The sequence below is a fragment of the Plecotus auritus genome (assembly GCF_963455305.1).
Source record: "Plecotus auritus genome assembly, chromosome: 1".
Lineage (NCBI taxonomy): Eukaryota > Metazoa > Chordata > Mammalia > Chiroptera > Vespertilionidae > Plecotus > Plecotus auritus.
The window spans coordinates 217328342-217344695 of NC_137770.1; the positions used below are offsets into that span (position 1 = coordinate 217328342).

The 16354-nt window shown below is 39.8% G+C and overlaps 1 protein-coding gene across 3 annotated transcripts in view; it reads left to right on the plus strand.

Moving 5' to 3' along the window:
* TEC (tec protein tyrosine kinase) overlaps positions 1-16354 on the plus strand; it is a gene marked incomplete at both ends in the record, with an annotated part of 92036 nt that overhangs the window by 71934 nt on the left and 3748 nt on the right. For all 3 annotated transcript variants that reach the window (XM_080678473.1, XM_080678474.1, XM_080678475.1), the window contains 7 exons: positions 3532-3586; positions 5953-6032; positions 7518-7651; positions 10220-10294; positions 11268-11439; positions 11559-11775; positions 15368-15432. In XM_080678473.1, the coding sequence (XP_080534599.1) occupies positions 3532-3586; positions 5953-6032; positions 7518-7651; positions 10220-10294; positions 11268-11439; positions 11559-11775; positions 15368-15432 (798 nt within the window). The remainder of the gene's footprint in view (positions 1-3531; positions 3587-5952; positions 6033-7517; positions 7652-10219; positions 10295-11267; positions 11440-11558; positions 11776-15367; positions 15433-16354) is intronic.

The following is a 16354-nucleotide window of genomic DNA, read 5'->3' on the forward strand; positions in this document are numbered from 1 at the left end:
AACCTAGTCACAAGGGCTGACCCTATTGCTGGCTAGGTTTGGGACCTTGAGGAGAGGGGTGTACTTGGCAGCCAGATAATCCCCTAAAAGATGAGAACTCCCTTATGACTCACGGAATTACAAATAAGGATTTTACAAAGTTTGTGATTCAGTACCATGAGGTTTTGGGTATATCTTAGAATGGAAACGTTCTCTCCTTTGAGGGACTCTCCTCCTCCTCTGTGTGACTAAGTGAACTTGTTGTGTAAGGTCTTGGCGTGGGAGTCTCCTCGGCCATGTGCCAGAGGTCAGGGATTCCACATGGCATTGTGCCACACCTACTGGATGAAAAGGGGAAACCTGTTCTTAATGTGACGTTCAGAGTTCCCCTTCTTCTCCTGCTGTCTCTCCACTCGTAAATGTCCCCAAGGTAAACGCTTGCTGGCAGCTGTTAAATCAAGAGTTCTGCTGTTTGTTTGGTCCTAGCAGCAGCCCCGGCAACACCCTGTCCACTGGGCTGGACTCAGGGTTGCGGACCTGAGGCTCCTGGGCCTGTCGGGATCCTAGTCAGTGCTCCCAGTAACCCAGTTCTGACCTCCACACCCAGGTTACAGTTTGGGGAGGAAATGCTCAGAAGAACAGCTGCAGGAAAGAAAGTGGGTTCATTGTGATGGTCAATAAGATGTTCCTGATGGAAAGATGTCAAAGGAAGAAGGTGACAAAAATGAAAGGGCCCTTAAACAAGAAAAAGTCTAGAATAAGGCTTTGAGTTGGTGACATAGGTGGCAAGGGCCAAATTAAGAACTGGCAAAGATTGATAGCTGGTTCGTTGGGTGTTCTCTATTTTTTCTTCATTTATACCTGTTTTCTTTTTATGATATACCCAACCCACCCTGCCTAAGAAGCTTGGCCGGGATCCTACTCAGTTCTTTCTGAGTAGGATCAGACACCACTATGACATCTTGTTCGTCTGGGGTGTTTTGAAGTGACTAGCCAATCTGCAAACATCATTCACATTGGGGTTGTGATATCTAAGAATGGATTGACAAGCTATTTACAAATCCTGGGCTTGCTTTCTAGCTGTGTAGTTCCTTTACCAAGGGGAGCTAAATGCCCCCTAACAGAGGCATTTCTGTGACAGGCGTGTGCAAGCTTTACGTGGGCTAGCATCTGTGTGGCAGCACTCTCTCCCACCATGTGGGCTCCTTCACACGATACCCCTGTGTGTATAGCTCTTCCTGACAGGACTGATTCAGCAGAGTCACTATTGCCTGGTGATATGTATCAGAGAAGAGGGAGAGAAGCCACAAAAAATTGTTAGGAAATACTCACCACTAGTTGATTCATCTGTTTGTGTGTTCATCACTCCTTCCTTTTCTCCTTCCTTCATCACATCCTTAAAACTCTGAGCTGATATCCTAGGGAGGGAACATGGCCTTTCTGGGGAATCTGCAAATGCCATAAAAATAACCCCTCAGCAATGCTGTTCCTTATTTCCTTTATCCCTTCCTGGGAGCTTGAATACCCTGGGTGAGGAAAGGACTTCTTTCTTTCTATGAGTATCTTATATATAACTAGAGGCCCAGCACATGAAATCTCACGAGACCCATACCCACCGTGCTGGTGGGACCCCGGCTGAACACGGCAGAGCTGTGGGCCCCGCCTCCGCCGTGCGGCTCTGACCGGTTGTTTGGTCATGATGCTGTTTTTTTTTTTTCCTTCAATCTTTTTGCTGATTTATAATGCATAATGAGAGCTCCAGTTACCTTTCCTTAATTAATTTTTGTGACTGCTTTTGGCATCTGACAATGTTTCTTGTATCAATGGAAAAGCTTTAGGGAGAGAATCCATTCTCTTCTCAGTTATTATATTTCTTAATTGCATTCAGAAGTTGATTGATCAGAACTGCAATTTTGTTGAACTTGGGCTCAGTTCATAGAGTGGGGTCCTCAGCAGTGAGATCTCAGTGCCCATAATGTTGAGACCCGGGTAATCACCTCAGGTTCCCAATGAAATAACAGTCATCAGCTTGTAATTTGTGTTTGGCTTCTACAACTGCATAAAAGAATCCAGACCAAGAAAGATCTTATATTGTATTTTGTTCTTTGTATTTTTACCTTCCTCCATCTGGGAAGGCCTTTGTGTTTGCTTGTCTCAGGGTGCTGGCTCTTTAATAAAATGCTGACCCAGTGGTGGAAAATTCAGATGTCCAGAGGGGCCAACCTGATTTCATAACATTGGAACCTCAGGAAATATGACCTTGATAGAGGGTTTTTTGCCCACTGAAGGGCATTGAAAATAAACAAAAGAAGTCAAGTTTAAAATGAAAGGCCAAAGAAAATCTGAGTTCATGCTCTTTGGCCTCCTTGCTTATGCAGTTGACCCTTGAACAACATATGTTTGAACTGCGCAGGTCCACTTCTACACGGATTTTTTTTTACACTAAATACTGTAATTGTATTTTCTCTTTCTTATGGTTTTCTGAGTAACATTTTTATTTTCTCTAGCTTACTTTATTGTATGAATACAGTATATAATGTATACAATACGTATGAATTGACTGTTCCGTAGGCTTCTTATCAACAGTGGGCTATTAGTAAAGTCTTGGGGCAGTCAAAAGTTATACTAGAATTTTTGACTTCTGGGGTGGGAAGGTGGGTGTGTGTGTCAGCACCCATAACCCCTGTTGTTCAAGGGTCAACTGATATCTCATGGAGAGGTTGGGGTGGGGCAGCAGAGAGAGTGGAGCACCTCTGAGGATGAGGTGGGCGATGGCAGTATCCATCTTTCCTCAGGAAAGATTTCCCGTGGGCTAATGAGTGACACAGATCAGCAGGCACTTGGGGCTGTGGCACCGAGTGGTACAGGACCTGGCGGGAGGGCAGGCTCTGCTGCTTGGCCATGGTGGATTCCTACAGTAGAGCCACTGGGGACCTCCAGGGCTAGAACCAGTGAGTCTGGAGGACCCAGGAAGCCTGCTCTTCTGTTTTGCTCTGTTTCTTTCAACTCTTCCTGAAATTCAATGGGGACACCTCCATTATGACTTGAGATAAAAATCTATTGACTATTGGTGAGATGGGGGCTTGGGATAAGATTTAATTGAATTCAAGACAATAATGTAAAGTGACATTTCCTGCACGTTTGAGTCTGTGGAGGAAATTTTATTCTTGCTATTATTATAATAGTGAAAAATTAGAAATGATTTTTATGTTAAATAAGAAAGAATAGCCTAAGTAAATTATGGCACATCCATACCATGATACATAGAACTATATTGTTTTGCAAAGTTGTCAATCATGCAGTTATATGAAAAATGTTGGTTATGCTATAATAAGTATAGTTTGATCCCACTTTCATAAAAATATGGGTAGAAAATGTCTGGAAGTTTATACATGAAATGTTGCTAGTGGTTGTATTACTAAGATTATGAGTGATATTTTGTTCTTATTTATTGTATTTGTAATAAATGAGAAATATTACCTTGCTAAGTCTAAAAAGAATAACAAATAATTTAAGAAACCTGAGGTCTTAAATGTATCTCTTTCTGTTCAGATGGTATTGCAGAAATATGAATAGAAGCAAAGCTGAACTACTACTCAGGAGTGAAGTAAGTGTTTATACTTGTTTCACGATTTTGGTTTTAGCACCAGTTAATTGTAATGAATCCAATCATTTCATGTACCTCTGTTCCTAAAGCCTAAAAATACTGTAAGCACAGGGTCTGTTTTCTTATCATTTAATAGTGAACACTGTTGTATTAGTTTCCTGGGGCTGCTGTAACTAAGTCCCACAAACCGAGTGGCTTCAACAGTAGAAATGTCTTGTTTCACGTTCTAGAGGTGAGAAGTCTGGAATCAAGGTGCCAGCAGGGTTGACTCCTTCTGAGGCCTCTGAGGGAAGGAGCTGTTTCAGGTCTCTCTGCTTCTCACCCTGTGTATGTCTGTCTCTGTGTTGCTGTTTCTCCTCTGTAAGGACTCCAGTCATTGGGAGTAGGGCCTGCCCTACATGACCTCATTTTAACTTAATTCCTTCTGTAAGTCTCCAAATAAGGTCACATCCTGAAGTCCTGAGGGTTAGGACTCCACCAAGCTTTTAACAATAGGTTAAACCCATAACAGTAGGTAATAGCTATAGATGGGTAACATTTTCTTTACTCTCTTACTGATTTATTGTTTGCTTTGGTACTAAAATGTGTTTTTCCTTTTTATTTGAAGTTATTTGTTTTAAAATAATTAATATCAATAGTATGTTACCAGTCCAAAGACTGTGTGCCTGATACTTTGAAAGGCCAAAACTCAAAACCTCAGACTTTAGAGTAAGGAAAGCTTTATTGATCCAAAGGTGCCAACCGAGAAGATGGGAGACCAACCCTCAATTTCATCCTAAGAAAGTAGAGAGTTCAGGCTTCTTTTATGTCAAGGGAAGGGGAAATGGGAGGGGCTGTTTTTGGTAAAACTCAGGGGCTAGCAGAATTCTTCTAGTGATTAGCATGTCCATATGCAACAAAGCAGAGCTGCTAGCTGAGGCCATGGGAACAGGATGGAGTCAGAGACTCACATTTCCCTTAGTTACAAGTACATGATAGCTTTTAGAAATTAGGTTTTGATAAAGTATTTAGTTGCCTTTAGAGATAAATGTGCTGAAATTCTTACACTTTAAAAAGGATTAACATGAAAGGATAAAATGCAGTATCGAGGATACTATAATGGGCTAAGTAAGGTGACCCAAGTCTAACTGTGACTTTTCTAGCCCATTTCTCATCTGTAAGGTGAGAAATTAGATTAGAAGGTGACCTCTCCAGTTCTCTGCATTTTGTATCTAGCTATTCCATTTACGAATGGTTTCCAGTCTTTTAAACTCATGCTTTCTCATCTTATCTCCTGCTTCTCCCCACCAGTCAAGGTTTTGTTGGGCAATTATTTCTGTAGTTTATGTTGAGAGAGCAATAGCAGGTGACTTTGCTTGATTCAAATGACACGTAACCATGTGACTTCCCTGCAGGATTCTTACATGTCTCCCTGGTGACCACACAATTAGCAGCAACACTAGGGGAGTGGGTAGCTAGAAGACCTGGGGTCTGCTACTTATTAGCTATGTGACCTAGAACAAATTACCCAATCTTTCTGTGCCCATTTCCTTACCTGTGAAGTAAAGCAGGGATAGCAGTAGCACCTACCTCATAGGACTGTTTTGAGGATTAAGTAAATCCACAGATTAGAACATATTAAAATAGAGTAAATTCTTAGTAAACATATGGTATCTACTATTCTGTTTACCAATAAAATGTTATACCATTGTCCCTAATTGTTCTTATCAGATTTATTTGTGGGGTTTTATTTAACTCCATTGTCTCTCTTGCTCTTTGGCTTGGAACCTATGAGGATGTATCCTTGAGTCACTTATTGTTGCTTCTGCCTTTTGGTTTTCTCTGCTTAAGTCACTTGTGCCTCCATCTCTCCTTTTGTAAAGAATGATATTTAACATCAATTTCCAGGGGAACTCAGGATTTTTTAAAACATGTTTGTAAAGAGCACTGAGATATTTACAGAAAAAAAAATGCTGTTTGGATAGAAGAGGATATTGGGTCAGGATCAAACCTTTAGCAGATATTAAAAATGTATGAAATGAAACCCAATCATTAAGAAATACATTTTTCAGTAACTGTGTCCCCCCTCGTGTCCAAGTCTTGAAGGAGTCGCAGAATCTTGTCTGTTAGTTCTGAAAGGGCCCTGAAGGAGGATCCTTTTGAAACTTCTCATCCTGAGTGTGTGATTGTGGATGGGGGGAATTGTGAGTGTGCTTTCTTTAATCTCAAGGAAAGTCATATGGAGGAACCCTCCTGGAAGCTGTGCTTCTCCAAAGCAGATTTTCTAGGTAAAAGCTAATAATCATTCAAGATTGGGTTCTTGACTCTTCTTCATGTCACTGATATGTGTTACTGAACTGAAACAATTCTCTTCACTTGGATTTCAGGATAAAGAAGGCGGTTTTATGGTAAGGGATTCCAGTCAACCGGGCATGTACACAGTCTCCCTTTATACAAAGTTTGGAGGGTAAGTAATCCTACTCCCTCTCTCTCTCTCTCTTTTTTTAAATTTATAGTTTTGGTATGAAGTTCCATATGAAGTTCATATGGATTCCTAATTTTCAACATTAAAAAGAAAACCTGAACTTGGTTTTTAAAGTCTGTACTATATTTTATACTGATATTTCAATAATTTGCTTCATAGTTATATATATATATACATATATATATATATAAATTATATACATACACACATATATAAATTATATATATAAATTATATATATACATTATATACATATCTATAAATTTGTTGAGAATGGCTATAGAAATGTTAGCAACGTTAAACAAATAATTAGTGAGCACTGTGTTAAGCACTACAGATACCACAGTGAGCAAATTTGTTTCAGAAAGCAAATAGTCAATTAGGATAGTATATGAATAAGTGCTATGCTAGGAGGGCAATGCTTGTGTGCTGGGGAGAGGATGGGGAAAATGGGGTACATAGCCCAGGTACCTCTGAGTTACTTAATAATGTTGTCTAGTGACATTCATGCTGAGACATGACAGGTGAGGCGGGGAAAAATTGGAGGGAGGGGAAAGAATGTTTCAGAGCCAGGAAACTGCCTGACCCCAGAAGTCGGGGGAGGGGGGTGCAAATAGGATGAGTACCAGGAACTGACAAGAGTGTATTGCAGCTGGATTGTAGAATGAGGGAGACAGGATGAAGAGAGGAGAGAGAACCTGAGAAATAAACGTGGAGGTTAGGTCATGTCAATGTCAAGGAGTCTGAGCTTTATATATTTTTTTAAAAAATTATATTTTTATTGATTTCAGAGAGGAAAGAAGAGGGAGAGAGAGATAGAAACATCAATGATGAGAAAGAGTCATTGATTGGCTGCCTCCTGCATGCCCCCTACTGGGAATGAAGCCTGCAACCTGGGCATGTGCCCTGATGGGGAATCGAACTGTGATTTCCTGGCTCATAGGTGGAAGCTCAACCACTGGGCTACATCATCTGGGTCTGAGCTTTATCTTAAGAGCAGTGGGAGTTATCTTTGAAATATTATTAGCAAGAGATGACTCCAGAAGCTCTGTGTTCTAGAAAGATATCTAAAATAGAACTTTGTACATTTTTTACGAGTCTAGTTTATTCACTTTTAAGTGGATGTAAGTCCTCTAAATATTTGCAAGTTTACTCCAACAGCAGGGACAGACAGCAGTAGCCAGCTAATAGCTATTGTAAGACTTTAACTGCTGGTAAACAAAGTTGGTAAATGCTCTCTGCTACAATCTCAGGCAAGAGACCAAGAATGTTATCAGTGACCACTTTAAAAACTTCTGCCTTTTAATGTGAAAAGCAAAGCTAAGGTGGACATGGGGAGAAATAAAATTTGTGCAGCAAGTAGGAGGGGCCATATGTAGGGACCCTGTGGTGACCTGGTAGAACATGTCTTCAGAGTGAAGTTACATTCTTCCAATTTGGTTCTAACACATTTTGATTTTTGTTGTAGAGAAGGCTCATCAGGTTTCAGGCATTATCATATAAAGGAAACAACAACCTCCCCCAAGAAGTATTATCTGGCTGAAAAACACGCATTTGGTTCCATTCCTGAGATAATTGAATATCATAGGCACAATGCAGCAGGTAGGTGAGCTGTTAGAGCCCATTTCAATAGAGGGAGAGGTTAAAATGATCAGACATTGCTATGAGTTCTTCCCTGAGCAGTTGTATTTTGTAGTTACTTGTAAAACATGATTGATTGATTTAAAATTATTGCATATTAAGAAAGTGCTATATACAAAGAAAAATCAGAAATAATATCAAGTCCCATAAAAAGCTCAGTCTGGACCTTAGGGCAGGAGCTATTTTTATTGTGTATGGTAAATGTCACATTTCTGGGGTTTATCTCCTTGGTACTGACAAAGATTTTTTGCTTGACCAGACTGTAGTCAGACTTCTGAACTGTCTCCTAGGCCAGTGGTCGCCAGCCTTTCGGACCTCATGGACCAACAGTAGTCCGCTGACCACTGGTTGGCAACTGCTGTCCTAGGCCATCTGTGTGCTTTTTGTAAAATCCAGTTTTAGCTGGAGGTCTGCTAAGTCAGTTGAACCAGAACTGCCTACCCTCGATATCTGATGTCTGATCACCAACAGTATCTGAGCAACTTCATCGTCCACCATCGTCCACAAGAACCCTGTTAGATTGGTTTAGCCAGAACTGCCCACTTCCCTTACCTCTGATGTTTCTCTTAGTGATTTTCCATCCACTGACCTCCACCCTGTTCCTGGATATATATTCCCACTTGCCCATGTTGTATTTGGGGTTGAGTCCAGTCTCTCTCCCTGACTCTAAAATCCCATTGCAGTGGTCCCTAACCCTTTCTAGCCTTTGACTTCAAAGATGTAACCGAGCAGGGGATAGCCAAGTGTCTAACCCAATTTATGAAAAAGTAACTTTTAAAATTTTATCGAAGGCACCTTTTGCAAAGTCTGTTTCTACGTGTGACTCTGTTCACTTTTCTCAGATAATGATTGGAACAGTTATTGAGATATAATTTACATGTCATAGATTACCACTTTCAAGTGTACAGTTCAGCGGTCATTAATATATTTACAGAGTTGTGCCAACTTTCACCATAATCTAAAAAAACCTTCCATCACTCCAAAAGAAGTCTTGTATCCTTTCAACAGTCCAGCCCTAGGCAGCCACTAATCTTTGTGTCTCTACAAATTTGCCTTTTCTAGATATTTTATATAAATGGGATCATACAATGTGTGCTCAATTGTGACTACCTTTTTTGACTTACCATAGTGTTTTTGATGTTAGTCTATGATGTAGTTTATATAAGTACTCCATTCCTTTTTATTGATGAGTAATAAATCATTGTGTGACTTCGTTTATCCATTTTGTTATCATTCATCGGTTGATGGACATTTGGGTTGTTTCCAAATTTTGGCTATTATGAATAATGCTGCAATGAATATTTGTGTTCAAGTATGGGCATGGAAATATCTTTCATTTTCCTTTGGTACAATGGATTTTCTGGGTCATATGGTAACTCAATGTTGAACATTTGAGGAATTTCCTATTAATTTATTCCCCAAAGGACTTTTTCTTAGCCCATATTCTGTTATTTTCAATGTTTACATAACACTATTTCTTTCACCATCATCTCCATTCATTTAACGAACATGTATTAAGTGTCTAGTGCATGATGGGAAATGTGCTAGGTTCTAGGGAGACTATGGTGGACTAGGTAGGCATTGATTCTGTCTCTCCCAGATCTTCTGTCTTGCTCAGATCTTATCATCTGGCAGGGGAGGCAGAGAAGTATATAACGATATTAAGTTAGTGTGATATATGCTGTAATAGAGGAAATACAGTGTATAATGGGTGTTTATAGGAGAGATACCTGCCATTTATTCTTATTTGGTGTTTTAGCAATTTAGATGAAAGGATTTAATGTTCCTCATTGATTTCCAGTAGTTGGTATTACCAGTTGTTGATATTTTAGAGCCTGATTTTTTATGCTAAGATTCCTAATATTGTTATGTCTGGGTAATCTATTTTTAAAATATATATATTTTTATTGATTTCAGAGAGGAAGGGAGAGGGAGAGAGAGATGGAAACATGGATGAGAGAGACACGTTGATCGGCTGCCTCCTGCACACCCCCTACTGGGGATAGAGCCCGCAACCTGGTCATGTGCCCTAACCAGGAATCGAACCCAGGACCTCCTGGTCCATGGGACAGTGTTCAACCCACTGAGCCACAGCAGCTGGGCCAGAGAATAAATTTTTATTAAATATTATAGTTCCCTTTCATAGTACAGATTGCATATTTAAAAAGAACATGAAAGAATAATTGATAACAACTGTTAGAAATCTTTTAACATCCTTTAAAATGTTTGAGAAGAGAATGGCTATCATGGTGCTTGATAAACACTGTAGTATTTTTAAAAAATGTTTATTGAATGAATAAAAGTGTGAGTATACATATATATTCAAGTTTTTCATGCTCCATAGAAATATGAAATTGTCAGCTCAGACAGTAGGCTCATCCTCTTCCTTCTTGCCTTCCTCTCTTATGCACACACAGAGGATGAGCACTGAGTGACCAAATGAATGGATTTTATGGATTTTAGCTTCACACTTGACCATGCAGATTGATTGAGAACGAATTTGACTGCAATACTTTCTTTGATTTCTAGGACTTGTCACAAGGCTGCGGTACCCAGTCAGTGCAAAGGAGAAGAAGGCACCCACCACTGCGGGATTCAGCTACGGTAACTCGCGTTGTCGTTGCCCTGCCAGGTTTCCTTGAAAAGAAGCCATCTTCGCAAGGCCAGTTCAGATGTGTAGCATGCCACACAGCGGAGCTGTTTTTATCAGCTTTGTTGTCTGGGTTTTTAGATGATTACTAGTATACTTAACAGCTGTAGTTACCCTCGGTTTTCTGTTTTCATCATAGTCGTAGTTCGACAGAAAACGCTCTGTCAATGGAAAATAGGCATTAGTTACCATCTTACATCTAAAATGAATCACAGCCTTTCCTGGTTCTCACGGGCTTTGTTGGTCACTCCCAGAAAAGTAAGGATGGTGGTAATAAGAAGGCATTCCACTTGATTGTCTTTGTTGCTTCCGGCAGAAACCTTTTAAACAGCAGGCTCACTTATTTCCAAACTTGCTGGAATTGGAAACAAAACAACAAAAAAACATGAGGGAAAAGGGTGGTAAAGGAGGAATTGTTTTTAAGGTTTAACGTTCAAGCTCTGCTGTTACTAGACTATTATGCAGTATCTTCTTGCCTTCTTCAGTTCACTTTGCTTGTATTGTGACGACTTAGAAGGAGGTACATCTTCCTCAGAGAGTGGAGAGCCACCATTTGCAGTTAATTTTTTTTTTTATATTGGGGTGACACTGGTTAACAAAATGGTGCAGGTTTCAGGTGCACAATTATGCAACATGTCATCTGCACACTGTATTGTGTGTTCACACTCCTAGTCACGTCTCTGTCCATCACCATTTACCCTCCTATACTCTCCTCTACCTCCCCCCGCCCCCGACAGTCACCGCACTGTTGTCCATGTCCATGACCCATTTGCAGTTTCGATGCAGGCTGCAAGTTTGCTCTGTCTTACCAGTCATTGTATTATCCTGTGACTGTGAGGTGGACATTGGTTATAATTCTTTATTTCCCACTGATGTGTGCTTTGTTCTCCTTAAGAGATTTTATCACTTTCCCTGTCTGTCTCACAGAAAAATGGGAGATCAACCCTTCAGAGCTGACTTTTATGAGGGAATTGGGGAGTGGACTGTTTGGAGTGGTGAGGCTTGGCAAGTGGCGAGCTCAGTACAAAGTGGCGATCAAAGCTATTCGGGAAGGCGCGATGTGTGAGGAAGATTTTATAGAAGAAGCTAAAGTGATGATGTAAGTTTCTGTGTTCTTTCCGGTTCCCCTTTTTGCATTAAAAAGTGTCCCTTCCCCAGCACGAGCCTCGATGGTTTCTATTCCTGTAGTAACTGTGTGTGTGCCTGACTTCCCTCCAGGAAACTGACACACCCGAAGTTAGTGCAGCTTTATGGTGTATGCACCCAGCAGAAGCCAATTTACATTGTTACCGAGTTCATGGAGAGGGGCTGCCTTCTGAATTTCCTCCGGCAGAGACAAGGGCATTTTAATAGAGATGTGCTGCTGAGCATGTGTCAAGATGTGTGTGAAGGGATGGAGTACCTGGAGAGAAACAGCTTCATCCACAGAGATCTGGTAAATTATGAACTACCCGATTCCCCTTCGTTGTCCAAATTCCTTTGTAATGCGTGGTCTGCCAATGAGCAATAATCTGTTAATACCCAGTTTTTCTTGTCAACAATATTTCACTATTATTTTTAAACTTGGTAAGTTTAATGTGCCATAATTTTAACAGAAAGATCTTTTTAAAATCTAATATATATAATACACTAGTGGCCCAGTGCATGAACAAGGGGCTGATCGGGTCAGGCTAGGGGTGAGGGAGGGGACGCGGGAGGTTGGCTGGCCAGCCCCACCCCTGATTTGGGTGGGGGGGGGTCGACAGGGGGAGGGGCCATGGGCAGTTGGCCGGTTGGCTCTGCCCCCAATCCGGGTTGGGGGACTGGCCAGGGGGAGGGGCCAGCCAGTTGGAGGGACTGTGAGCAGTTGGCTGGCTGGCCCCACCCCCAATTGGAGTGAGGGGGCCCAATCGGGGGCAGGGATGGCTGGGGGAAGGGGCTATGGGAGGTTGGAGGGGGGCTGATCAGGGCCCGGATGGGGCCCATTGGCTGCTGCAGTGCACCTCATAGCAACGGGTCATTCTGGTCATTCCGCCATTCCAGTCACTGGGCTTTTATATATATAGATAATTACATGGGCAGTTCTATAAATAATACATAGTGACATAGGTAATATGTCCCAGCAAGTTACCATGCATAGATTCTTTGATCTCCATAAGAATCTCATGAAATAGCTAATCATGATAGTGTTTCTGACCATCATTTTTTTATAGATAAGAAAATTAGCTTTAGAGACATAAAAGGACTTGCAAATGGTAATAAATTAGGAAGTTAAGCTTGACTCATGTTTTAACTAAATACTAAGCTGTTTCCCACCTTACACACTATCAGCAGAAATGATATAACAGAAATCCTTGCTTTATTTTTTTTAATCTCTCAAAAGATGGAACCCATGTTAATTCCTGAAAATACCAGAAAAAGTAAATCTTTTATTGTTGGTTCTAAATGATTGTGATGGAGACACTTGTTTATTTTTACTCTCTCTTACTCATTTGCCCTCTCTGTCTCATTCTTTTCTTTCTCTTTTTCTTCTCTGCTTATTCTCCAAAATGTGTCTATTGGTAGAACCACCAGTCCCTCTAAAACCACAATTTTATTCTCTACTTTTTTTTTTTTTTTTTAGTTTTGACTTTTTTTAGATTTCTATTGTAAGTGATATCTAAGGTACCTGTCCACACATATTGTCACAAATGCCACGATATCTTTCTTTCTCATGGGCTGAATAATATTCATTGTGTATATATACTGTATCTTTTTAAAAATCTCATTCATTGATGAGCATTTAGGTTGTTTCCATATCTTGGCTGTTGTGAATAATGCTGCAATAAATATGGGTGTTCATGTATCTCATCAAAATCTTGTTTTCATTTCCTTTGAGTATACAGCCAGAAGTGAAATTGCTAGATCATATGGTAAATCTCTTCTTAACTTTTTGTTTTCATAGTGGTTGGACTCATTTACATCCCATTAATTTACATGCACAAGGGTTCCCATTTCACCTTATCCTTGCCTGCACTTGTCTCTTGTCTTCTTGATGATAGCCATTCTAACAGGTGTAAAGAGATATCTCATTGTGATTATGAATTGCATTTCTCTGATGACAGTGGATGTTGAATATCTTTTCATGTTCCTGTTGGCCGTTTTGATGTCTTTGGAAAAAATATCTATTTAGTTCTTTGTACTTTTGGTGTTATGCAAAAAAAAAAAAAAAAAAAAATCGCCAAGACCAATATTAATGAGTTTCTTTCCCAGGTTTTCTTCTAGAGTTTTATGGTATCAGGTCTTATGTTTAAGTCTGATCCATTTAGAGTTAATTTTTGTGAGTTGTGTGAGATAGAGGTTCAATTTCACTGTTGTTTATGTGTTTCTCCAGTTTTCCTAGCACCATTTGTTGAAGAGACTATTCATCCCTAATTGGATATTCTTGGCTCACTTGTGGCATATTAGTTAACTATAAATGCCAGGATTTAGTTCTAGGTTCTCTGATCTGTCCCATGGTCTATTTTATGCCAGTACCATACTGTTTTTATTACTGTGGCTTTGTAGTATAGATTAAAATCAGGAAGGGCGATACCTCCGGCTATGTTCTTTTTTGCTTTGGCTATGCAGGGTCTTTTTGGTTCCACACAAATTTTAGGATTGTTTATTCTATTTCTATGAGGAATACCTTTGGTATTTTGATGGGGATTGTGTTGAATTTGTAAATGGCTTTGGATAACCATTTCAACAATATTTATTCTTCCATTCCATGAATTTGGGATGTCTTTCCACTTGTTTGTGTCTTCTTTTATTTCTTTCAGCAAAATCATGTGTTTTCATTGTACAGATCTTACACTTCCTTGGTTAAATTTATTCCTAAGTATTTTATTGGTTTTGATGCTATTGTGAATGAGATAGGTTTTTTTTTTTAATTTATTTTTCTGATGCTTCATCATTAGTGTAAAAGAATACCACTGGTTCCTATAAGTCGATTTTGTAACTTGCCACTTTACTGATTAATTCCAACAGTTTTTTGATTGACTTTGGAATTTTCTATATGTAAGATCATATTGTTAGAAAATAGTGACAATTTGACTTCTTCCTTCCTGATTTTAGACAGAGAGAAAGAGGGGTGGGAGAGTGAGCGAAGCATTGATGTTTGAAAGAAACATTGATTGGTTGCCTCCTGTGGTTAGGGCAGGGGTGGGCAAACTTTTTGACTCGAGGGCCACAATGGGTTCTTAAACTGGACCGGAGGGCCGGAACAAAAGCATGGATGGAGTGTTTGTGTGAACTAATATAAATTCAAAGTAAAGGAGTGGAGGGGAGAGCAAGAGAACCCTCCGCTCTTTCGGCTCCGCGGGCCGGATAGAACAGCCGAACGGGCCGGATCCGGCCCGCGGGCCGTAGTTTGCCCATGGCTGCAACCGAATCCTACTCCCACACAGTTAAAAATCTGTGTATAACTTTTGACTCACCCAAATCTTAACTGCTAATAGCCTACTGTTGGCCAGAAACCTTACTGATAACATACAGTCCATTAATACATATTTTATATGTATTATTTACTGTATTTTTACAATAAAATAAATCAGTAAAAAATCTTATTAAGAAAACTAGAGGCCCGATGCACAAAATTTGTGCAAGAGTAGGCCTTCCTTCCCCTGGCTGCTGGCACCGGCTCCCCTCTGGCACGTGGGACCCGGGGCTTCCCCCGTAGCCCCGGCTTCGTCCGGAAGTTGTCTGGAAGGACATCCAGTCTAATTAGTATATTACGCTTTTATTATTATAGATCATAAAGAAGATAAAATACATTTATAGTACTGTATGTATTTATTGAAAAAAATTCATGTGTAAGTGGACCCATATAGTTCAAACCCATGTTGTTCAAGGGTCAACTGTATGTTGGAGACATTTCCATAGGTGTACAAACAATTTTTGAAGAGACATTTCCACCCTCTGCAGATGTTGACTGGGCCATACTAAACTTAATATAAACAGAACTTACATTTTCCCACTGTTATTGTAGAATTTTGTAACTAATATACCATTATAATGTTGTTTCCCAGGCTGCCAGAAATTGTCTAGTAAATGAGGCAGGAGTTGTGAAAGTATCTGATTTTGGAATGGCCAGGTAAGTCTGAGTATATGTGAACATTTTTATCAATTTTGGATTAAATTAATGTGAGACTGTGACCTTTCCCTTGAAAGCACAGAAAGCCTGACTTTTTCTTGCAGTTTGACTGTCAGCTTCTTCCTTGGAAGCCTACGTAAGCGCTGTTCTGAAACCACACGTTTTGTTACATTAGCAAAAATATTGGTAGTACCCTTCATTTTTTATAGAGGAACTAATTGATTTTTCCGTTTATTAGTATTTTTTTGTATAAGCTAATAAAATAAATTACTTGCATTTTGGAAGATTTCTTTGCTGAGTGTGTCCATTACTGTTAGCTGTGGCTTTTTCTCAGGTAAACAAATTGTTGAGAAATTATGATTGCTTAATGCTTTATTATGTGATATTCACATTAGCATGTAGAATGAATAAGCATGGGGATAATCTGCACTAATGAAGCAGAAAGGCAAGCTTGTTGGCTGGCTCTTTTGAGACAAATATAATCATTAAAATAAACGTGTGTTAATTATTGTTAATCCTCCCCACTAGGTGGTGGTATAGCCTGTTAAATACATTACTTTCTTTTCTCCCTGGTGTGGATTAGATTTTTAGAATCTTTTGTTTTCACAGATATCTGTTTCAGGGTAAAGTTCTTAGAATACCCAAATCTGTACTGTTTGTATTTGCTTAATTTTTGTAATTTTAATTTGTCCTTCTATAGTTTGTCCTTCTTCCTCTCTGTGCATTCATTCATCCATGTATCCATCATTAAGAAATTAGGTGCCTACTATGTTCCAGGCACAATGTTAGACTGAACCATAGCAGAGAGGAAGACATACGAGTCCCCACCCACATTGCAGTTTATATTCAAGAGGAAGGTGAGACATAGGACCTGAGACACACAAAGGGGACAAACACAGAAGGAGTGATGTGATGGAGCAGG